We start from the raw sequence: 24,529 nt of genomic DNA on the forward strand, positions 1-24,529 counted from the left end.
AAAATATGTGTACCTGTATGCATACACATTCAGCTCCACAAAGCAGCTCTTAGACCATGGAAACACAAGCTTTGAAAGGCATTAAAAGTGTTAGAACAATGAAGTAATCAAAGTGCTTTAAGCAAAAGAGTATAGTGTTTGTAGTTCTGTTATATATTTCACATATGGATAAGTTTGACTATCTAAACACTTGAAAATCCATTATCTTGAGGAACAGGTAAAACACATCCCTGGTGCAAAGCAGAAGGCAGGGGGAGAAAAGCTGCAAAGCTGCCATGTTTAGGTGTATAGTTGCTTTGGTTACATTCTGTCATGGCCATGCATTCTGCTAAGAGCAGATTCTGTGTGTGACTTACTGGCATTTTGCAATGAGGTCTGGGAGGGACTGGGAAAACTGTCTATTGAAAACAGGAGGAAAATTATTTTCATGAGCACAGGTATAATACAGCAGGTAACATACTATATAGATCTAATAGAGATGATGGACAAAACCTGGAAACAAAATCAGCACCTCCCTAGCAGAGAGCCCAGCTTGCTGCCAGGTCTGTCATCAGGTCTCTCTTTGGGGGGGTGGGGGAGGGCAAAACCTTTTCATGACAGTGGCTTAGATTATGAAACTTTTTTCTCTGCACACAAGCAAGGTCACCCACTGTAAACTGTGTTGCCCGAAACAAGTTTTGATATTTCCCTTTGCAAACTGCTACTAGGGCAGCACATTTCTGCTACAGAGATAGACCAGTCACTGCTCTCCAGTTGTACTTACTCCTTTGATATAAAGTATACGTCCTGGAGGTCCAGGGGGCCCTGGGGGTCCAGGCAAGCCAGGAGGGCCCTGGTAAGAGAAAGTGAAAGAAGGAAGATAAAAAAAATCAAACCTAACCCCAAACTGGAAACCCCAAAGCACTATAAAATTGAAACTCAATTAAAGACAGTGGATCTCTCATCCAAGGAAAATCAGGTATTCTACAGTGATCTAGGATTCTCAAGACTGCTAGGATTCATATATTTTCAGGTGCTAGTCAGATAAGTATGTTGATAATTAGCACCTCCAAGGAACCCTGCTAGACTGGAGGCATGACTGCTCTTTAAAAAAAAAATGTATGTCAACTCTTAACTGTGTCATTTGAAAACACAATACCATGTTCATCTTTCAGTCCACATCAATGTAACTTTCTGTGAGCTGACATGTGTCATCTCATCAATAATTAGAGATCCATCAGATTTTATCTTCCCTGAGCACTCCAGGAAGGACTAATAGAACATGTAGCCTGTTTTGTTTGCTTATTTGCTTTAACTTGTCAGCCTGATGTACTTCACCTAGTTGTACTTGCTAAAAGAGTTTTTGTTTGGTTAAAGCAGACAATCCAGAAAATGAACTTTATTATTGTTTGAAGATGTGAAGGAATGTAAAATCTACTTTAATATTTTCTGCTGATGGGTAGTCACCTTTTTCGTCATTTTCTTCCTATTAGAATTTGTCTAATTTGTCTGTTTTCACCTTCCAGCAACTAAATTTCTATTTATAACTTTTTCTAGAGGTATAAGCAACCTTCAGTGCCTGGTCTTTTTTTTCTGTGAAGATACTTAGATGCTTACGAATTCTCAGTCTCCCAGTTACTCAAACAAAGCAATATAATCTCACTCCTATTTATTGTCCAGATAGACAAGATGCTTGTGCTTTGTACTTTGTGGGCCATATATTTTTTTCTTTTGAACAAAGTAGAACTAGAGGCTTCATACAACAGAATTCATTTAAAAAAAGTGTTCTACTGAAATACAGCTACACTGATTCTATGCTAACACAGTAAAATTCCTTTGTCTTTTCTTTCAGCATTATTTCTGATGCAGATGAAATATCATTAGCAGCTGCTGTAGTATGGGTACCCATTTTTCTAGCTCAGATTGCCCCATAACATCAGAACAACCACACAAATTACTCTGCCATTGTGAAACCTATTGCTTATACTCAGCAGTGTTAGTTGTTGTGTGGTCCAGTCTCCAGACTTGCAGCACCAGGAGCTTGGTTCACCACCTGTCATTCCATAATTACAGGTTGTAGGTGAGCATGGATATACTATCCTCTATGCAGAGGTCATTATTTTGGATACATGTATATGGTAACTAAAACAGGTAGTAGGTATTAGCGAGTATCTCCTTGTTAGTAAAGTAAATATCACTTCACTATGATATGCTCAAGTGCTGTTTGTACCCGTGCTGGATAGCTAAGAGCCTACGGCAGTATTTTCACACTATGAGTGGTCATACTGGTGGCCTGGATCATGAAGTCCTTGATATATATAAATATATATATTGCATATATATGTATATATATATCTGCAAGAACTGTCCAGATGGACCCAGAAGTTGACTTTTCAATGATTGCTGCTAGGTAGGAAAAGTAACAGAAACATATAATGATTCCTAGATAATTTCAGGTTTTTAGTCCCATCATCAATTGAAAGGAATTAATATAAATCGGACTTCAGATTTTAACAGGTCTTTTTTCCAACTAATTGCAACATATAAGAACTTACATTAAATGCTTCACCTCGATCACCTTTCACACCTCTCAGTCCATTCAGTCCTGGACGGCCCTGAAATAAGTAGAAGTAGTTTAGTATGTGTCAGAAGCAAACTCATCTATCTTTATTCCACTTGAGAACATAATACATACTGGACGACCCGGGAAACCAAGTTCTCCTTTGGGTCCAGTAGGTCCTATTGGTCCCTGGACAAAAAAAAAAAAAGGTGATTACAGATCATACTGTTGACATATATTTGATTATTTCAAATAAGAGGCATAGTTTTACATCTGTGTTAAAAATAAATCAGTGACCGCCTGCAGAGAATGCACAGAATGTCCTCTCTGCTTGCTCTGCTGAGTGATCCCAGAAGTTGAGGACTGCATATAACAGTCAGCTCTGGTTTGGAAAAGATTGCCTATCTTTTGGGGCTCTCAGACCCCTTTGTAGGGTATGCAATTTGAAACTGAGTCACCACGTATCAAAGAAAAATTAAATGCATCAGTCAGTAGAAAAAAGGAAGTTAGAGATGTATGCTTTGTGTATCTCCTTTTTTCTTTTTTTTTTTCCTTTTTTTTTTCTAATTATTTTTTAATTAGGCCCTGTGAGGAAATGTCTGCAGATCAGCCTCCGAATTCATACAGGCCAGGCATGTAGAAGTGCCAGGCTTCTACATGCCTCTTGCCAGCCTGGGTACATGGATTCAGGGGGCTGACAGCTGAAACAGAACAGCTCCTTCTTTAGACAGGAGTGACTGACTCATCAGGCCTCACGAAGTAATACAAGTGACTGCAAAAAGTGAGAACAAGCAGGGTTCCTGGGAAAAGTAGTTCAGGACTGTGGATGGTCTATGACTGAATATTTGCAAGCATGCAGCTTCTAGGCAGCCAGCAAGTGATCAACAAGAAGCAGTAAATCTGAGGGTTTACAAACTTTCAACTGCTGTCAGCTTCCTGAAAGTTAACAAAACCACAAGGGTCTAGACAATCTCTTTATATATGTTTCAGCATTTATGGTTTCATTTCCTTTTTTTTGGTCTGGTGAAATGCTAAGAGATACTCCTTCTTGCATTATTTGTTAAATAATCTATTTATAGATCTCACACAGATACTACTTATAGGTGACAATTGATGTGTTTAATCCTTCATGTAATATCATTTCATTGAAAAGTGATCTATACATTCAGAAAAATTTATCTGATTATGATGAGACAATTTGTCTTAGCATAAAACTGAAATTCATGGATTAATTGTTGCAATTTTTATTCTGCCAAAACTGAGTACTGGATTAGACTTGAAATTCATAAATGGTTAACATATGAACACATTGATCCATAACATCCCCATTGTAATCAGAATTTAAAGTTCACTAATGTCAGCTGAAATTGTTTGAAGATGGTACAACCTTTATTAATCTTCTATTTCATTTCCTGTTTGAAGGTAATTTATGCCCATATGATCAGGGCTAATGCCTCTGTCTAAATCAGGCAAGAGATTGCTGGTGGACTCTGGCAGATGTGAACTTCAATATTGTGCCCCCAAGCTTTTGAAATGATTCAACTCACCTTTCCATGCTACCACATCCAATAATAAGGTTTGGAAAAAAAAATCCAAAATGTTATAAGGCATTTTTCTATTTCACTCTCTGGTACTTGAACCCTTAAAGAATATGCAAATCTGAACTTCAGTCAGCAGTGAAGATTAGAAACAGACTTCTTTTTTAGTTCAAATAAAGAGAAGTGTCTGATCTTGTGCTTTAACCGAGACTTCAAATAAACACTAACAATATGAAAGTTGGCTATGTTGAGGCCACTTTTACTATTTTCTCTCTCAAAGTGCCAGCCCAGTCCTGGCAGATGTTAGTGACTCCCTGAGACAGTGGCCAGCTAGAAGTGAAAGAAGGAAGTGAGGAAGTCACAGGAGAATGCTTACCAGAAAAGAAAATTTCATTTCCAACAGAGAGCCGATTTGGGCAGACTGAGGTTCTTACTAAGGGTTCTTCTTCAATAATGTGCAATCATCTGCTTCACTGACAGGGAACAGCATAATCCAGCAGGTAAAAGATTTTAATTTCTCCTGTCGCAGGAGGTTGGATTCAGTCTGTCTCTTCTGCTTTTGTTAATGATGGTACTGACCTCCTGACTATCCCTCGTTCTCATCTACCAAACTACTACTTCTCCATAGCACTCTGTGCTTCCGGCTTCTGTCATCCTCTCTTCTGTCCAGCTGAAGTCTCGAAAAGGAGGGGAGCAATAAGTAGGGATTTGTTTTTAAATTCTGGAAACTTGTCTATGAGTTCATTTTGGTCTAACAGCAGAGAGGAACAAGCAAGAGTCCCCAGATACCTCAAAGCTGTTCTTGGGCCTTAAAAAGAGTCTTGTGTTGTGCAAAGTGGAACAGAACCATTGTACTAAAACCTTTGATAAGTTATGCCTTGGAGTCTCTGGCCCAGCACTCTGAAGTCTGTATATTTTTTCTGCACAGGACTCACATGAAGAACAAAGGGATTTTTTTCTATGGGCCAACACCAAAATTTATCACCCTGTTAGCAGTGATAATCAAGCTGGAGTTCTGCACTAAGAAGAGTAATTGGCTAAGCAAAGCCTTGAGACAGGTACTGTGTGCAAAATTTTCCTGCAGTGTAATCATTTGCATCAGTGCTGGCAAGAACTTCCTCTGAACGGCCTTGTCTGCTTGCTGAACTGTATGAAACATCTCGTGGCAGTACAAAAGGAGATGTAAACACAGAGTTTGGGGCTCACAGGAAAAGGACATGTCTATAGGATGCACAGCAATAGAACGAGAGGCAACGAACACCAGCCAGAACATGAGAAATTCCAAATAAATCCAAGGAAAAACTTCTTTTACCCTGAAGGTTGTCAAATACTGGAATGTGCTGCCCAGAGAGATTGTGAGATTTCTATCCTAAGATTTGTTGAAAACTCCACTTGGCCAGTTCCAGAGTTAAACAGACTCCTTTAGGCAGTGATGTGGACTAGATCATCTCTGAAGTTCAATTCCACTAAAAACTATTCTGTGTCAAGGTGAAAGGATTGACTCATTTTGCAGTCATACAAGGAGGAGAAAAGCAACTCCCTTTCTTGTAAATCAGGATAGCCCCCTGAAGTTAAAAAAATGGTAACCCCCAGGGGGTGGTGACCCTTGGGGTTGAGCCAATGAGCGTTCCTGCAAAATATAAACATATCAACAACAAGACTGGAAAAGAAGGTGATGTTGTAGTTGTAGCTGGAGAGGTGGCCATGTTCTAAAGCCACGAGGAGAAGGGGCAGGAGCCCCGTTGGAGGCTATGGCCCCCCCAGCCCCCGGCTGGGGGGCTACAGGGACTTGGAGCAGTGTTAGACTGGGCTAAGTATCTGTAGCTAGAAAGCTGAAGGAGTTTTCTCCACCGTGAGTGGGCAGACAGAGCAGCGGCAGAAACAGCACTGACTGGAGAGCTGTGGCAGAGAGCCAGAAGAGATAAGAACTGAAGAAGCAGCAAAGCCGGCATTGCAGCCAAGGAAGAGAGACACAGAAAAATGTCTGATGGAGACAGAGCAGGACTAAGCTCTACAGAGAGAGAGAGTTTAGGTAAGAACTGAAACCAACTCCCCAAAACTCCTTGGAGACCCCTCCTAGAGAGGAGGGGTGGTGGACTCCCACTTGAGAGGAGTCTCGAAGTACAACATGCACCAGAGAGACAGAGAAGAGCTGAGAAGCTCAGGCGTCCTGGAAAGCTGGACCAGGATGGCCAGAATGGAATGCGGAGGAGGGCCTCGCCCTCCCGCTGTTGCTGCTAAGCTAGCAGCCTGACAGAGCACGGGAGCTCTGCAAGGCAGTTTGAAGCCCCTGAGGATAGAGACCATCACGAAGGCTTCTGCACTTCGTTGATATGACGTGGTGAAGCGACCTTTGTCCCAGTGAACACAGCCCACGGAAGAGAAAGACCCTCGCTTGGAGTCAAAGGGCCAAGAGAGGCTTGGAGACCCCCCTCGTGTGTAATGAAAAGAGATCCAGCTACAGCTGCTGCATGGAGGAAGAGAGACTGCTGCCCTAGAGAGGCTGCTGCTCTGAAAGTGGAAAGGATCCTTCCTTTTCCCTTCTGGACTTTTACTGAAGGGGGAAGAGATTGATCCATTGTAAATACTGATTTATTATAGGAGAGATAGTTAAGATTGTATATGATGTATTACAATATTTATTTGTACAGTGTTTGTAATATAATTCCCTTTCCCCCCATACTGAGTCTCGTGTTTGTGTCTGGAAAACCCATTTCACACTGCTCTGAGTTGTGGGAGGGGCGGCTTGGACTTGAGAATTGGCCTTTGGGGCTCTCAAACCACGACACCCCCTTAGGTATTCTGATACGCAGCAATTAAGAAAGCTGTTACTTAGCACATCTAGTTAGCCCCTTTTAAAGACTACAGAAACTGATGTCAAAATCTCCTACACACCATGGTGTGCAGAAGTGTCAACACCTACTAACATTTACTTAGGCACAACAGCAACCAGGCTACATCAAAAACAGAAGCAAAGAAACACTGGATATCCTTGGTCTTTGGAATACTAGACTAAAAGAAATTGGTGCCCTGAGTCTTGGCAATTATTCTTATTTTATAACTCATTTCTTGTGCTTTCACACAACATTCTGAGTCCAGTCAAAAAGTATCAGACCAAATACATGAAAGAAGGCCTCTAAATCCTGATTTTGGTATATGGTCTGACTCTACTGTCTGAAATGCAGCTTTCTCAGAATCCAAGGCACTTGCAAATTATTGACACCAATAGAAATCGAGCTGACACAGTGAGTTGTTTTAATGTAAATCATAGAAACAGAATAATTTAGATAGAAAAGGACCCTTAGAGATCCTCTAGCACAACCTTTTGCTCAAAGTAAGACAAACTTTTAAGTCGTGCCGCTCAGCACCTTGTTCCACAATCCACTTTCTCTCTGGGCACCTATTTCTGTGTTTAACCACTTTTACTGTGCATTTTTTTCTTTAATTGAAATTTTCTTTGCTGGAACTTGTGATTTTTGTTACTTGTCTTTTTCCTGTCCACCTCTGAGAAGGACCTGACTTTGTTCTATAATTTCCTTTCATGCTGCAGCAGGGAGCAATTAGAGCTCCTCTCAGTCTTTTATTTCAGGGCTAAACAAACCCAGTTCACTCAGTCATAAGTTCTGTAAGGTTCTAGCTCTGATGATATTTCGCTGTCTGTTTAGATAGTAACAGATACATTCATGCTACCAGAATTTAAACTCTGCATCAAGTCAGTAGTTTGCAGCACCACACATGTAATGACCACATTCTTTTCTGAAGGACATTTGTGATAAATAAATAATTGTGATTCGTGAAACAAATGGGTGATTACATCAAAATAAAACAAACGGATTGTAAAACTTAATTACACCCCCATAAAGAAATAAAACAGACCCTTACAGGGTCAAACGGCCCTAAAACCTCCCTACTATTCTAAGAATAAAATATGGTAGAACTTTAAATCTTTTAGGCTCCTGTTGGTCCAAGAACGCATGAATTAGGACCGGTTGTAGAGATAACCATTTAGCTTTAGCTGTAAGAAAACCCATATATTAAATGCTTAGCAAAAAACCTGTAAAATGTATATGTATATAATATAATTAATATACATGAAGTAGCTAAGATAAATGCCAAATGTACACTGTAGTGTGTGTGCAGATTTGGGAAATTTGTCCCCATTTCTGTCACCAAGCCGGCTGCTTGCTTTTACCATATAATAAACTCCTATTCAAAAACATAGAAACAAGACTTTGTTTATCACAACACTGATCACCCTGAAGCAGGAATACTCCATATCATCCCTTCTCAGAAGGAATGAAAAGCAAAACCAAACTACCTTTACACTCACTAATATCTGTAAAACCAAATCAAAATTAAAAAAAACAAGCGCCACTCATCTTTGGAGTCGTCTTACCATTGGTCCCGCCGGTCCCACCACTCCAGCTTCACCCTGTTGAGAACAGACACACAGAGAGAAATGACAAGGAGAATTCCTACAATGTCTAGCAGAGGTGGGTGGTAACAAGGTCACCAAACATTCTGGAGGAACATCTCACAGTATTAGCTCACCTTCTCTCCTTTTCTTCCTATTAATTCAGTTAAAGATCCATCAGCAGCAATGATAGCTCCTGGTTCTCCCTTTTCACCCTGCAATTATCAAAGTAATTACTGTTTACAAAGCAGTTCTCAGTGAATCAGAAGAAGTCAAAACAGCATCACTGCTGTCTGAAGCATGACAGATTAGTCATACTGTAATATAAAAAATAAAGTTATATCAGTGTGAGTAGGGTAAAGATGGATTCTGGGGGAGAAAAGGGATGATCTTTCTTAAAACATAATAAAGTACACTAAAAATATCACCCTGAGATGAATAAGTACATATTTTTTTAAAAAGACTTTAAATTACTCTCCATAGAGTAACTATGTGAAACATGGTGCGTTCACAAAAGATCTCTGCAAAAGGCAAAACAGGCTACTGGTGTCTTCTTATCTACCATCAGCTTAGACAATGGTCAGCAAATCCTGCTGGAAATGTAAAATCTTGATAGAACAGTAAATGTCCTGATTTTACTATCACAAAAGCATGAATCATTCTCTCTATATGCCTGGCAAGATGCAGTTTCATTGACTTTAATGAAGACCAATTCCCAGCATTCAAATTGTGACCCTCTGCATTCCACTTCCACAACCAAGAATTATCACTTCTTGGTGCTAGCATATAGTTCCCACTCTGGATCTTCATCTATAACTTTCCTCTTCCTAACTCGGGTATCTTGGTACAACACCTTTCCCAAGATGTCATGGAAGAAATCTGGCTTGAAATTAACACTTGCATTGGTGATTAAAATGACAGTCCAGGTTATAGCGCTTTCATTGAGCTGTAAGTGCTATAACTCAGTTCCTCTCACAGGTTCTTAAATCTTTGGTGTCTTCGAAGTCTCTTTGAAGATACTTTGGATATCTTGGAGTCTCCCTAAGGCTTGGTTGGCTTCACTGACTTTATCTTCAATGAGATTTTATTGACCTGATAATTGAATTTCATGATCTTTAAAGTAAAATGCTCCTAGTGTCTGTACAGCTTCATTGTGGTTTCCACCTTCATCAGTCTTGAGCATAATCTGGTGTTCATGCCTCAAAAACAGCCTCAGATACATCATTATGTCTTTGGTGGATACAAAATATAATGGCTTCAAAGTTTTGAGTTCTTACCAGTGTGGACAGTAGAAGCCAAAAAAAAGAGCCAACTAAAAAATGAAAGTAAAAATCCCCACAAACCAAACCAAAACCCATACAACCAGTTTCAAGGTTAAGCTTGATCATTTTACGCACTCTGTAAAAGAACAGGAAACCTTAGACAAAAATGGGCTGGTATTTGTGGCCTGAGATGTTTCCTTCTGAATAACGAAGATGCTTTTCATCTACAATCCCATTTCTAACCACAGTTAACCATTTCTAAGTCTTCCTTGTGAGAAAGTGTGGTCAGCTACTTAGAAAGAATAAGCTGAAAGTGTTTTTGTTTTTATTTTTTTATCCCCAAGATATTAGATGTATCTCTACCCTGCTTCCTGCAGATGGATGAGAAGGGGAAGAAAACCAGAACAGCTGCAATATTTACAAACTAGAAGAGTCGGCCTTTAGTAACATCCCAGGAATGCTATAAAATACACACTTTTTATGAAGAAATAAGAGAAAGGATCCTAAAAAGAGAGCTCTCCAAGTCTTACACGTTCTTTGGGAATTGAAAACTGCAGCCTTCATTCTGTAGGCAAAGGAGGAGGAAAAGATCAATCTTTTTTTATTTGGCCTTTTGAATAGGATCCCAGAGTGTCAACACAGCAATCAGCTGGCAAGAAGAGGTCACTTCATGTTTAAGTTTATGCAAACTTAATTGATAAGTGCACACTGCACTCCAGAATTTCAGCGTGGGGGCAGGAACATTAGCTCCTGGTGGAATTATATCAAGGGATGTTGTTTAGCACTTTCAATTTCCACCTAGTAAATTTTTCACATGAATTTATTAACATCACAATCCCTACTAAAGTTAGAATCATTAAACTTTTAATGTCACTAAGTATTTGCCATCTAAAACATTTCCCGGCATGTACTTTTCCCTGTGCATGTTCTTATACCTGTTGTCCTTTGGGTCCTTGTGATCCAGGCAAACCGGTATCACCCTTTGGTCCCCGAGGGCCCTATGCAAAAACAAGCACATAAATCCAGAGTGATATCTGCTGAGGATATGGAGCTAGGCCATGTAATTTTCAATAATTGGTAAACTGGAACTTAAATCACTCTGGTTGCAATCTAAGAATTCTTATAGGACTAAATTGCTCTTTGAATCATATTATTCCCTAAACCAAGTATCACATAGGGAGAATCTGTTAGAAAGAACAAAATGAAAAATCTCTGATGTTTATCACAGTGTAGATGATACACAGATTCACAAAGGGAAATATGCAAACATTAATAACAGTGGAAATTCTATGCAAAATTCTCTATTTCCTCCATACTCTATTCTCGCCCTCCATGATCTTTCAGCCAGACTGATATTCAACAGAATTTCTGAAACTATATTTTTAACAGTATGTTAAAAAAAAAAAATATCTGAAATAGAGGTTATCTATTTGAAAACAAGATAATTTCTTTATCTGTTCATGGTGAAAGCATTCCACTCAGATTAAATTGTGCTTTACAATCTGCCATTGTAAGTGCATTCAGAAGCAATTTTTTTTAACCCACCAAGAACTAAACTCAAGTCTACACGATTTCTACATGATTCCATAAATAACAGAGAAACCATGAATTTGTTATACCACTTTCTAAATGGTATCAGCTCTTTTTCAAATGAGAAGTATTTTTAAGAAGTTTTTTCCTTCTTTCTTTGGTTTCCTATGCAGACCACAACACCCAGGACTCAATAAACAACCTTGTGTAGAATTTTGGAAAATTTGCCAGCATTTTGTAAACATCTTTTGTCAGCTTTCCCAGTTTTCTACTTAGTTATTCTCAGGCAAAAGACAAAGAATCCTTAGATCCTATGCATGCTCTGAACTGTAAAAAAATCATAACAAGGGAAAATAATTCCATCATGTTACATAGAATACGAATACAATAGTATGATCAATAGTATCTGAAGTTATAAGCTAAATAATCACAGAATCATAGAATATACTGAGTTGGATGGGACCTACAACGATCATTAAAGTCCAGTTCCTGGCCCTGCAAAGGACACCCCAAGAATGATACCATGTTCCTGAGAGCATTGTCCAAATGTTCTTGAAATCTGTCAGGCTTGGTGCTATGACCACTTCCTTGTGGAGCCTGTTCCAGCACCCAACCATCCTCTGGGTGAAAACCTTTTTCGTAATATCCAACCTAAACCTCCCCTGACACAGCTTCATGCCATTCCCCAAGTCCTGTCACTGGTCACCAGAGAGTAGAGATCAGTGCCTGCCACTCCTCTTCCTGTCATGTGGAAGTTGTAGATTGCAATGAGGTCTCCCCTATCTCCTCTTCTCTAGGCTGAACAGACCAAGTGACCTCAGCTATTCCTTGTATGGCTTCCCCTCTAGACCCTTCACCATCTTCATTGCCCTCCTTTGGACACTCTCCAATAGCTTAATATCTTTCTCATATGGTGGCACCCAAAATTGCCACAATATTCAAGGTGAGGCCGCACCAGTGCAGAGCAGAATGAGACAATCCCCTCCCTCAACTGGCTGGCGATGCTTTGCCTGATGCTACCCAGGACAGGGTTGGCCCTCCTGGCTGCCAGGGCACTGCTGACTCATATTCAGCTTGCCATCAACCAGGATCCCCAGGACTCTTTCCGCAGCACTGTTTTCTAGCATCTCATTCCCCAGTCTGTATGTATATCCAGCGTTGCCCCATCCCAAGTACACAACTGGACGCTTTCCCTTGTTGAACTTCAAGTGACTGGTGATTGCCCAGTCCTCTAATTTGTTGAGGTCTTTCTGCAGGACCTCCATGTCTTTGAGGGAGTCAACTGCTCCCCCCAATTGTTTATCATCTGCAAACTTAGTTAGCATCCCTTCAAGTCCTGCATCCAAGTCATTTATGAAGATGTTTTTATATGTTTGCATGGTGTGGCAGTCTGAACAGAACAGGTAGGTAGCATAGAATAAGGCATCTTTTGATACTATGGTTGTGCAATTCTTACATGGTAGCCCTGGCACATTATTGTAAAAACATCATAAATGTTTCCTAAAGTATAAAATAAAACGTGTATGTCTCATAGGTCTTTACTGTATTCTGTAGTGGTAACAAAAAAAAGCCTAAATAATAACACAATTACATATACATACAAAGATAACTTTTAGAAGTCCATTTGCTCCATTTGTTTCTCCTTTATTGCATAGGTCTTTCCTTAGGTAGTAATTTTTCTTCAATTACATCTCGATTTAAACTACAGAACTGACATTGAGATAAGCATATCAGAGTATACTTCATTTCCAACAGAGTAAATTTGTACCAAAGCTGGCAATTCCACAAAGACCTGCCATCTCCCATATGAAAATTTACTAGACTTTGTGCAAATTGTGTACAATACAAATTTTTAAAAATATTAAACTAAATTGAAAAAAACTTAAATCCAAGGAAATTAATACTCACAGGAAATCCTGGTAGACCTGGCTTTCCATCTGGCCCCTGCAAAATCAAAACCTCCACACCTTTACAAACATGTATTACAGACTTGCAAAACAGAATATGTGTTTTTTATATATTGTGTGATTTGTGAATATCAACTCATCTGCAACTGAATTAACAACTTCCTTCAGTCAATGGTAAAGTTGTGAATGCTCTGCTATGCTCTATGCTTCTAACTTAGCATTTATGTTCAAAAACTGAAGAAGCAGCGATTCAGAAAAGGCTGAAAAAAAGGTGACAGTTTCCAGATATGAAAGGCATGCAATCATAATTCAGCCTTCTTTGAATCTTTTCCAGATGCCAGCACAGAGACCACAATAGCCTGCCCACAGTTGCCATTTTTCTCCTGGATGTCTGTGGATAAAAAATAGAGTGTGTAATAGACTGTGAATAGAAACATGGATTGGGATCTGTACTGGGCATATTGTCCTGCTGTGATAACTGCAGAGAGACACTTCAGTTCTAGTTCAGATCTAGATCTAGAATAGCAGGATTTCTATTACACTACCCACTATGAGCCTGCACCTCTTTCCTGACTCTGGTGAGCTCAGAGGCTGAGGTTCAAACCTTTCCCATTGCAACTGTGCTTTAAGCTGCAGGACCCGCTTCTTTTTGTCACACTCTTTAGGGATGTGACTCTAACAGCTATTACAAATCCACACATTTCTGCTGTAGTTGAATGGCAATTACCTGTAGTAACAGAGCTCACGAAAGAGGGCCCATACTATCCTGCCATCCTATTATGTCCAGGGATTAGGAGAATCAGTTAGGAAACACATCTTCCATGAAAACAGTTTTACCATAAGCGCAGCTGGATGCAGCTACAATAACATGAAGTTGTTCTATAGTGTAACAAGTGGGAAAGAGCCATGCTAGACTAGCAGATGAAGGTTACATGCTGTCGTTGGAGCTAATGCCCTTCTTTCCTGTTCAATGACAGACTTAGTAAATATTTGTTTGGGGACAGATGTATTAATAAGATATATTTTTTTTTTCAGACTTTGGCTATGTTGAGTAAAATTCTGCTATTGGCTATGCACATTCTGGCTTTCCTTATTTCATCAGGGATTGAATATGACAGAGACAACTGTGCTCACAAACAAGAAAAAAAGATAAAATAAAATACACAATGTCCACAAATGAAACTAGCTGTGAAGGAATTTCCTTAATTTGTGGGGGTTAAGATTTTGCGAAGTGCAACACTTTTGGGCAAGTTTGAATAGACTCCACAGCTTGGAAAAGGTAGATTTCTATTTGGATCCAGTCCTAGGAACCTGAAATCATTACCAAAAAGCATTCAGAATTTCAAATATTTGACTGAACTATTTTGGAGCTAGCTGCAAAACAGAACCTGATCATCACATCTCTTTTATCTCACAAAATTCCCAGTTTTTCATCCCAGCTATAATTGCTGTGAGACTAAAGTCATACACAGGAGCCTAGCATTGCTAGTTGCAGTCTCAAGCAGAAATGACCAAAATACTTCCATCCCAACATTTTGTGACTTGAAAAACAAGAAGCGAAAAAAATGGGACAAATGCTATCGAAATCTTGGTCCCTGTTTTTTGAACAGTTATACATTTCTGTAATACTGAGCATATAGCTCAGAATCAGAGATAAGCCAATTTTTTTATTTCACACAAATGTGTAAAAGTAATTTTTTCACACAGAATTCAGTTCTGCCCTAAACTACTTCTACAGAGTTTAGTGCTGAGGTTAGCAGGAACACAATCTGAAAGCACAGGAAACTCATCTCTAGTTGATACTTAAAAGGAGACACTGAAGATAGAGCAAATCTGAAAATTTAACAAAGCAGTGTATACTCACTGGAGGCCCAAGCAGTCCTTTAATTACAGTAAAATTAAACATTCCATTTGTGTCATTGAGTAGTAACTAAAAAAAGGGATTAAAAAAGAGGTTATTTCAAATTGATTATCTAAGGCACATACATTTTTAGAAATGTACAGAAAATTATCTTTTTATAACTATGGAAAAAAACCATAAATAAGGCTACAGTGAGGGCTCTCTACTTCTAATTTTGTTATACATTGGGAATAACAAAACATAGAGTTTGTTTTACATTTCTTCAGTAAGGATCTCAGAATGCTTTTGAAAATTTAATTAACTCTCATTTTTAATTTGAAAGCTATGACACCAAATATTGCAGCCTGAAGTCACTTCTCCTCAGCAAGATAGAGATCGAAATGAAGATTTTATATTCCAATATGTCACTGGCATTCTAAGAATGAATCAGCCTGACCAAACTCATTCTGTTGTAGAATTGAAGCTATAATTATATTCTGGCATGTCTGCATCACACCATGCAGTGCCATGCAGTGATTCCTAAGTAAGCTCTGATCACACTACTGCGTCTGAAACTAGCTTGGATCCCCCAAACAGTATAGTCACTTGGATGTGGAGCAGCACCTATGCTAATCAGCTCTGAGTTTCAAGATCCCTGAACAGAGCAGTATAATAGCAATGCTATTATTCCTATCCTGGAATTAGTGAGCTCAGCATCAGCCCAGGATTTCTGCATAATTCCATCACAGTATCATAATAATGAAGGTGGACAGGGACTTTTGGAGCTCTGGTCCAATACTCTTCAATGCAGGTCTGAATGGATCAGGTCACTCAAGGCCTTGTCTAGTTAAATCCTGAACACCTCTAAGGATGGAGATTCCACAATTCTTCTGGGCAATCAGTTCCGGTATTTGATCATCATCAGGGTAAAAAAGTTTTCACTTGGAATTTCCCTTGTTCCAACTTGGGTCTGTTACATCTTATAATATTACACCTCTGAGAACAGGCTGCTTCCATCTTCTCTGTGTCTTCTGATTAGGTAATTGAGGACAGCAGCAAAGCCTCTCCTCAGCCTGCTGTTCACCAGGGTGAGCAGACCCAGTTCTGTCTGCACTCCGGTCCCCTGAACATCTTGGCAGCCCTGCATGGGCTTGCTCCATTATGTCAGTATCTTTCTTGTGCTGGGGATCTCGCAGCTGGACACAGTACTCAGAAGCAGTCTTATGAATGCCAATCACAACTCTCTGAGTCCATCAATTAGACAATTTTCCATGTGTTTTATCATCCTCTTATTGACTTCATATGCCATCTGTTTGGTTATAGCAAGACTGTGGGAGAATGTGGGTCTACAAATTCCAGGAAAATTCCAGTGCCCATCCCTTGTCCACAGAGAAGCAAAGATTTTAATCAGGAATGAACTGCCATTAGTAAATCCATGTTGGCTGCTCCCTATCAGATTCTTGTCCTGATATTATGATTAGGTTTTCATTTTGGTTTCAGATAGCTACTGTTCTGGTTTAAATAGGTGTTCCCAATGTTATATCATATGGTCTTACAGTACAATTCAAGACTGACAATATGTAAGTGCTGATGTCACATAAATGTTCTAGGTGAAAAGATGTCCTTAGTGTCTTTGTCCTTTGTTTAATTTCTTTCACTCCAACAGTCCCATTGGACACTTATCCTAGTTTTGGATTCAGAAGTACATGCTGAATCTTCTTGGAAGCTTCAACTTGTGCATTTGCTTAACAGGCAAGCCATGCCGTTAATTCTATATAAGGTTCTGTATGAAGTGCTATATTCCCATTCCATGCAGTGAAAATCTGAATTTCACAAGGCCAAGGCAGGGCATGCCTTCAGGTGCCAGGGATTTACTTAGCACATGAATAAACATATTGTCACTGAGGTATTGTGAAATCTGAATGCCTCTTTTTCTGCCTGTTACCATGTGCAGATCAATGCTATCAGATCACAATCTTTTCCAACATTTGTTATGAATACAGTATCCAGGAACTGAGTTTAAAGCTACCCTGCTTTGAATAAGAGGTTTGACCAGAGATCACTTCCAATATTCTTATGAGTCTGAATACTATTTTTCTAATCTGGTGTGTGAAGCAGGACACAAAAGAGGACAGACCTGCTTGGCCACATCACACATCTTATGCTATGCTATGCTATGCTATGCTATCCTATCCTATCCTATCCTATTCTAAGTTATCCTATCCTATCTTATGTGAGCATGGCAGTGTACAGTCAACTTTCTGTGCTTTAAGGTCATATTGGCATGATTCATGCAGCTAAAGCTTGTAAATTTTAGTGGGTGCTGCTTCCCACTCCCTGTCCTCATGTTCTACAAAAACCACTGGAAAATTGTCAAATAAAAAGGCAGTTTAAATCCTGCATGCAGCAATCCATCTCCCAGCCTGCATGAGCTCTGCTACATTGCTTCAGGGGTAGTGTGGTGATGTTGGTCCCACTCTATTTCCAGTTGTATATTGCCCAGAAAGGGAACAGGACATGGGCTGCGACATTAATGACATTAATAAAAGAGTCCTGCTGCTGCAATCATTCTGCTTTATCTACAACTGGTGGCAGAAATCCAGGAGCCCTGGGTTTACGCTGTCTTTTCATTGTGGAATTACTCAGTATTCATTGTTTTTGGGCTCAATCCAAACTATACTGAAGTCAGTGGAAAGAATCCCAAAGACTTTGCTGAGCTTGGGATCAGGCACATTGTATATTTTATAAACAGAGTTGATCTGCAAATGGAAATTGTGGTTGGAAGTCAGAAACTGTACATAATGCTGAAGAAGATTTGAAAACAAAGGGTTCAAGAGTGATGATTAGAGAAAAAGATTGTACTCTTCACCACCTCCTCCAGGTGTAGAGTTATTTATCTTTGGGTTTGGGTGTGAAAATAGCTTTAATATCAACAATCCAGCAATATAACTCTTCAACATATCAAATTAGTTCAGAAAGTGAAGACTAAAAAGTAAGGAGAACCTTGTTTTAATATTTTCATCACTGTTATGTTTTAGGATGATTGTCTGGCTTGGGTTCTAAGTAAACCTTCAGCTTTGTATCCAAATGACATGAATATGGCCTAATTAGAATTACAGAAAGAACACAGGGAACAAAATATTTTGACTTTTACTTTACACACTTAACATTAACCTTTATTCAGGACTTTCTCCAGGACTTTTGTTTCTATGGATGAATAATGGCAGCCAAATATATATGTTTAAAAGTTTGAAATTTAAATCAAATAACATTTCTCTGTTTGAAATTACTTCTGTACTACGCCCAACTACATTTCTGTGATAAAATCATAGCAACAATTAATATGGTTTTCTGGTTATCCATTCATGAAAATGCACTGAGTATCAGAGACTATGCTCTAAAAGAGTGAAATAGCCAATAAAGGATGAGAAATACCGATTTTAGTGTTTTGGAATATTGAAGAGCAGCAAACAGAGGGACACTTTTTAAACAGGACAGGTCAGAGCAGACTTCCTGACCAGTCACAGGAGAAGGCAGCAAGGATGGGAAGCCCCCTGAGACCCACAGTGCTGGTGGGTACTGCAGAAGCCTGGAAATGGATAGGTTACACTACAGACCTCAGTTCTATCTTACCATGTATTTTTACTGTGTTAGAAGTGGTTCCTGAAGGCCAAATCCCCTCAGTTCACATAGGGATCAAGTTAAATGAGGAGGAAAACAAGGTCCACTTTTCAGTGCAGTTCAGTCGATGTGCTATTGGCCAGATGCTGGGGAGGCCTGGCCCTGAGCCACAGCTGTCCACATCAGGTCTTAATATTTCAACAATACTGAAAGTGCTTTACTGCTTTTATTTTGGTCAAGAAGCATAGAATCTGTTTAGTTGTGGCCACACAGCCCTTTCTAAGAAAACATCCTTCCAACTCTGATAGAGCAGTCCACTGGAATTCCGTAGCTTGAGAACTATTGTCCTTGGTTATACAATGGTTAAATGAATGGGCTAAATGACCCTGACCTGGGGAGCGATCTCTCTAACTGCCCCATGGTTCACTTAAATCGCTGAATTGATCTCTGCTGCTCTACCCCACATCAAGCCAATATCCACATTACAACAGCTGGCACTGGTATTTATTTTAGTTCTGCAATTCCAACTGCCATTGATAGGTCTACTTGCAAAAGTTCTTTCTGTATCTGAAGCAAACTATGAAAGATGAGAGACTCAGCCAACAAAACGCACTTGGAAAATTTAACCTTCTATCTCAGCAAATGTATAAAATGTCCTGCTCTTACACAAACATTTGTGAGGTAGGTAGAATTCAATGTCATACATAGTGACATATACTTCCACACTTGTTTAGTTAACTGTATCAAAATCCAGTACAGCAAGTCCCCAGAGAAATCATATGATTAACAATACAAAGGATCTGAAGCATATTAGACTCTTGCTGTAACTCCCCAGAACACCTGTTTGCTACAGGTATATGAAGGCATATTATGCTCCCTATTTTTTAAGAGAGCTTACTTCTAAAAATCCAAAGCCTTTAGAGAAGGAAATGGGCTTCTGTATGGATTTGTAATACACCTAATGCAATACAACTTCTATCAGGTTCTATACATTTCTGTAATGTGTGGTAAAGGTAGTTCATACAGTAGTTCAGGAGAATTCACAGGATGCACACTAGGTTTCTTCAGGATGCACGCTAGGTTTCTTCAGACATAGCTATACACTAGATAGATGTGTGGACTGTGACTATCATGTGTTAGGGAGCCGTGCAGCCTCCAGCAAACTAGTGTCATTAGTTTGCTATGTCAGCTTCAGCAATATTTTTTACATTTCATATACATTTTCTCCTCCCTCTGAGGCTCTCACAGTGTTTTTTTCAAGTATAAATGAACTAAGGAGCAACACACTGAGGTTTATAATTACTGCAAACAGAGCTGTTTAATCACTGATAAGAATTAAGGCCCCACAGTGGCACTGTGGCAGGGCTGTGAGAAAGAACATGAAGTTTGCATGAGCATTTCTATCACAGCTATTGAGGAATTCCCTAGAAACTCCAACAGAAACGTTTGGATAAAGCTTGGATAAAGTGTAGAGCTGGTGACAGTCCCATTTTGAGCAGGACTTCAAACTAGATGATCTTCACACAGCTAACATTTCCGTGAATCTACACGGAAATGTATCCTGAATTCTGCTCATCTACAACTCAGGATCCAAGATCCTGAGATTCTGCATGGAATCCCAGTAAACTTAATAAAGACAACAATTTTTTTGGGACTGGTGATGTGGCCTATGGGATACTATATTTGTTCTCAGTAGCAGAAACCTGAGTGAAAGCCTAGTTATTTCAGTCAAAAAAAGGTTATGTGCAGTTCAGCTTTATGATAATGTTGGAGCCAAACTCCCCCTAATACAGATATCTCAGCCGGACACTTTCCCTTCTTGCAATCAGAAATTGCTTCTTACTGCCCTTCTATGCATTCCTGTGGACAAGTCTGGCTGTTTCAGGCACCTCCACCTCTCAGAGGTGAAGTTTCCTGCAATCACTCACAGTTTCTCCAGATCTTAATGTCACATCAAGCCACCTACAAGGATTTTTGTTGTCAGCTTGAAATGGGGTTCATCCTAATCTCTAGCCTTCATTACTGCTAATAGTATTGCTTTGCAGAGGCTGATATCCACAAAGCAAAACTAACTGAAAATGTACGTGCATCTAAAGGATACTGGAGAGTTTTTATGAGCTGCTAGTATTGTATCCTCTGGTGCTTTTGGCTCTTGCTTCCACAACGGAATCAGTGCTCTCGTTTGTATAGCGGACAACTGTCAGAAAACACTTCTCTCCCCTACATACTGCTGTGTCTTGAGCACTTTGCTTAGTTAAACATTCACAGTTTTGTATTTCTATGTTGATTTTTATTTGATGTTCACAACTCCTGCAGAATCACCTGAAGAGTTTGTGAGGGGTATGTAAGGTCTTTGCCCACTTTCTTTGTATTTAATCTTTTCAAAACAAATCCATTTGATACAGAGACACATTGAGATTCTTTCGTTTTAAGGAGTAAACTTATGACCTGAATATCAACAGCATAACTGCCAGTTTGTTAACCAGCTGAGCCTTCTTCTCTGTAAGATGAGTTACATACTTCAGTGCCTGACATGCTTACCTCAGGTATTGCTATGACTGGTCCTGGTGGTCCTGGTGGTCCAGGTGGTCCCACAATACTGTTCCCATTCTCTCCTGGTTCACCCTGTTTCAAAAGCATTACATGTGGAAAACCTATATACCAAGTACTACATTTCACATAGGTTTTTTGGAAAGAATGAAATCCACACAATCTCACCTGAGGTCCTGGGTCACCCTTCTCCCCTTTCGGACCCTGTATGCAGTAAAAAAAAAAATTATCATAAGTGATTTAAAAATAAAAATTGTGAAATATGTTTTTTTTTAGCTTCACAAAAAGTGCAACAGCAAGTTGCAGGTATGGAATGATCATGATCAATCCTCAGCTCTCTCAAACCACACATAGGGCCAACTGGTTTCAACTAAGACCTTCTGAGAATCTGATGTTTAAAAGTATTTCCCAGAATTTTTCACAGAGTTCACAGACAACCAGAAGAAAATGGGCAAAAAACATTTAATTAGTTGGGAATTAATTCAATGAACCTTTCTTTCACTGCACTGAAATCAGCCATGCCTGGCTGTGCTGTCCTTTTCTAGCATTAACCACATCATTTGTGTCTGGGATTTCCCAGTGGACCAGACAGAGGAACACAGGGGACCTAAACTGTCATCTTTCAGGCAGGTTATTTCTAAGCTTGATCAACTCACTGTGCTGGGGATGCAGACAGTTTGTCTGGCACGAGTGAGAGAAAGGCGTCAGGGGACCTGTGGGACTTCCCAGGCAAAGTGCTCTGTAATCCTCGAGGGTCTTAGGCATGAGAAATACATTAAAATCACCTATGAGCCTGTTAGCTTTCCTCTAATTAAAAGCAGAGCTGATTTCTGAATAATTAAAAGCAGAAGGAGCATCAAGGAATCAGAACTAGTCTCTAGAGATGCCTTTATCACTTCTGATTGATGAGGGAGACATGGGCAAGGGACACTCTGCTCCTGTGTTTGGTGTCTGAGGTAATTGCTCCAGGTAAAGCAGGACAAATGCTGCCCCAGCTCTCCACACATTGTTAGCAAGTACTGCTATGGCTCCTGCTAATCCCTAAGACATAGGTTTGGGAGCCAGTGTGTCTTATGTGATCACAGGTTATGATAGCCCTACTCACCACACCTCCAGGATGCCCAGCAATGCCAGGAAAGCCTGGTTTTCCATCTGTGCCCGGCATTCCCTGTCACAACAAATATATTGTTATTCTCTCTAAATTGTATTGAGTTTCATACAAGCAGGATGCTGCCACTCTGGGGAGGGACAGATATGGTTCTGAATGGACTAACAGGCAGGTTTGGGGGAGCATCTATGGAGTCAGTATTATTTCATTAGTCATCTGCTCTTTCCACTCCTCCTTCTCTTTCACCGTCTCCAGAGCAGGGTTGTGTTTTTTAATGCAGCTTCAGTCATTCTTCACTGCCCCCACCTCTGGTTAGCAAAAGAGTGAATTTTGTTGCTTTCCCCAAAATACATTTGGTGATTTATTTCCATCCTTCAGTTAGGTGACTCTCAGGCTGGAGGAAGAGAAGGGAGAGGCATTTCAGGAGTTGGTATGTGGGGCAAAAAGGTTTGATAGCCCCTGCCGTAGTTAAATATAGGACTGTATATGACTGCTAGGAATCTGACAGTCACACTATTCCATGGGAAAAACAGAAGCAGAAATGATAATGCAGAAAAAAATGGACAAAAGAAGGCTCTTAAAGGATCATATAAACAGTGAGCTATAGTTTTTGCATGCTTTTCTCTGTGTCGTATGAAAGAGCAAAGGAAATGACACAGAGCAGCCTAATGACTCATCCAAGTGACCAATTAGCCCTATTTTGTTTTCGTAGGGGGGCTATTTTTTGTTTGTTAGATTGGTGGGGTTTTTTTTGGTGTTTGTTTTGTTTTGTATGGGTTTTTTTTTTGTTCGGCTTAGAGGATTTTTTTTTGTTTGTTTAGTTGGTTTTTTGTTTGTTATTTTAGAAAAAGGCTGTTTTGGTTCTAACCTTTTGATCTGCTTCAAGAAAATATTTTTGGGGTTTTTACAGTAGATAGTAGCAGCATAAGAGATTTAATGTGTCTACTTCATTGAGAAAGAATATTCTCACTTATTTCTGGTTTTTGTCTGTGATCAGCAAAATGTGTGGCTCAAGAATAAAGTATAATTTCTGAAGCACTATTTTTCATTTTATAGACAAGTGCAAGATAAAAGGTGTCTCTGAATGTTAATGGAGTTTAGGCATCAAAACAACTACTGGGATTTAGGTATCTGCATGTCTAGTAAAAATGGTACTTGGGACTTAAGCCTCTCAGTGCTTGTGGGGAATTTTAAGTATCTATCTGCAGCAAAGGTAATTGGGCAGAAGAAATAACTTTGGACTAACAGCATTTCTGCAACACAGTATTGTCATTTCAGGCATGTTGGTACTTGCCTGAAAAATTCCTACTATTACAAACGCTGAATAATTTCTCCCATTGATTTTCCTAATGAAATTTAAATTGGAAGAAAAGATCCAGGAGAGGTAAGATGCTTTATTGCAAATAATGTATTCAGAGACATCCTGATTTCTAACTCCCTCCATATTTTAAGAATGTAGTTCATTGCTCAAATGTAAGAGGACTAAGGTCTTTTTAAATCTGAAGATTGAAAAGATAGATTGATTATTTTTTAAACAGCCCTATAGACACTCCATCTACAAGACATGCCTGAAATGTACTTATCACATGAGACAATAATAATTACTAGAACAAGGACCTCAGAAGAAAGCATATGTATGTAGAAAAAGTAAGAAAATATTCTGTAGTCTCAAACAGATTAAGAAGAGTTAAACAACTGTCCTATGTGTCATGCATCAGCTTTAATTATCATGCTGAAAAATATCTCTGTGAAATGACAACACTCAAAATATGTACAGCAGATGGATTTTATGGCAAGCAGAGTCATGCTACATTGTTGTCTGTTTTAAAAAAGTAAACAAGCAGATGCTGCTAGAAGACTGTGATAATACTCTCGTAAATACTCAGTAAGCATAATTGCTTTTATCTTGCTTCCTAGAGCAACTCTTGATTTCAGTGCTGTCCCAAATGCAAGAGAAGATTTTATATTTAATTTTATTTATTTATTTCTTTATTTTATCTTTTCATTTTCTATAAGTTACATCAGCGCTCTCTGGTGGCTTATCCCTGTAAAAGGCACTCAGGTCAGCCAGGGACAGCAACAAGCAGCACAGACACAAACAGAAGCTTCGAGGTGGGCTCCAAAAGGAGTTTAAAGTAGAATAGGTAGGGATAAAGACAGCGATGAACCTGCTACTGTAGCACAGACCTGTGTCATGGGTAAAGTGCTCTGGTGTGGGGT

At 39.4% G+C, this 24,529-nt stretch overlaps 1 protein-coding gene across 4 annotated transcripts in view; it reads right to left on the reverse strand.

The window, feature by feature from the left end:
* LOC135419770 (collagen alpha-1(XV) chain-like) overlaps positions 1-24,529 on the reverse strand; it is a 126,292-nt gene that overhangs the window by 20,307 nt on the left and 81,456 nt on the right. For all 4 annotated transcript variants that reach the window (XM_064666583.1, XM_064666575.1, XM_064666604.1 and 1 more), the window contains 12 exons: positions 22,307-22,369; positions 21,370-21,405; positions 21,193-21,276; positions 15,055-15,120; positions 13,192-13,227; positions 10,689-10,751; positions 8,629-8,706; positions 8,474-8,509; positions 2,675-2,728; positions 2,535-2,594; positions 764-832; positions 357-398 (listed from right to left, as the gene is read on the reverse strand). In XM_064666583.1, the coding sequence (XP_064522653.1) occupies positions 357-398; positions 764-832; positions 2,535-2,594; positions 2,675-2,728; positions 8,474-8,509; positions 8,629-8,706; positions 10,689-10,751; positions 13,192-13,227; positions 15,055-15,120; positions 21,193-21,276; positions 21,370-21,405; positions 22,307-22,369 (687 nt within the window). The remainder of the gene's footprint in view (positions 1-356; positions 399-763; positions 833-2,534; positions 2,595-2,674; positions 2,729-8,473; positions 8,510-8,628; positions 8,707-10,688; positions 10,752-13,191; positions 13,228-15,054; positions 15,121-21,192; positions 21,277-21,369; positions 21,406-22,306; positions 22,370-24,529) is intronic.

The sequence above is a fragment of the Pseudopipra pipra genome, chromosome 1, assembly GCF_036250125.1.
Source record: "Pseudopipra pipra isolate bDixPip1 chromosome 1, bDixPip1.hap1, whole genome shotgun sequence".
NCBI classification, from domain to species: Eukaryota; Metazoa; Chordata; class Aves; order Passeriformes; family Pipridae; genus Pseudopipra; species Pseudopipra pipra.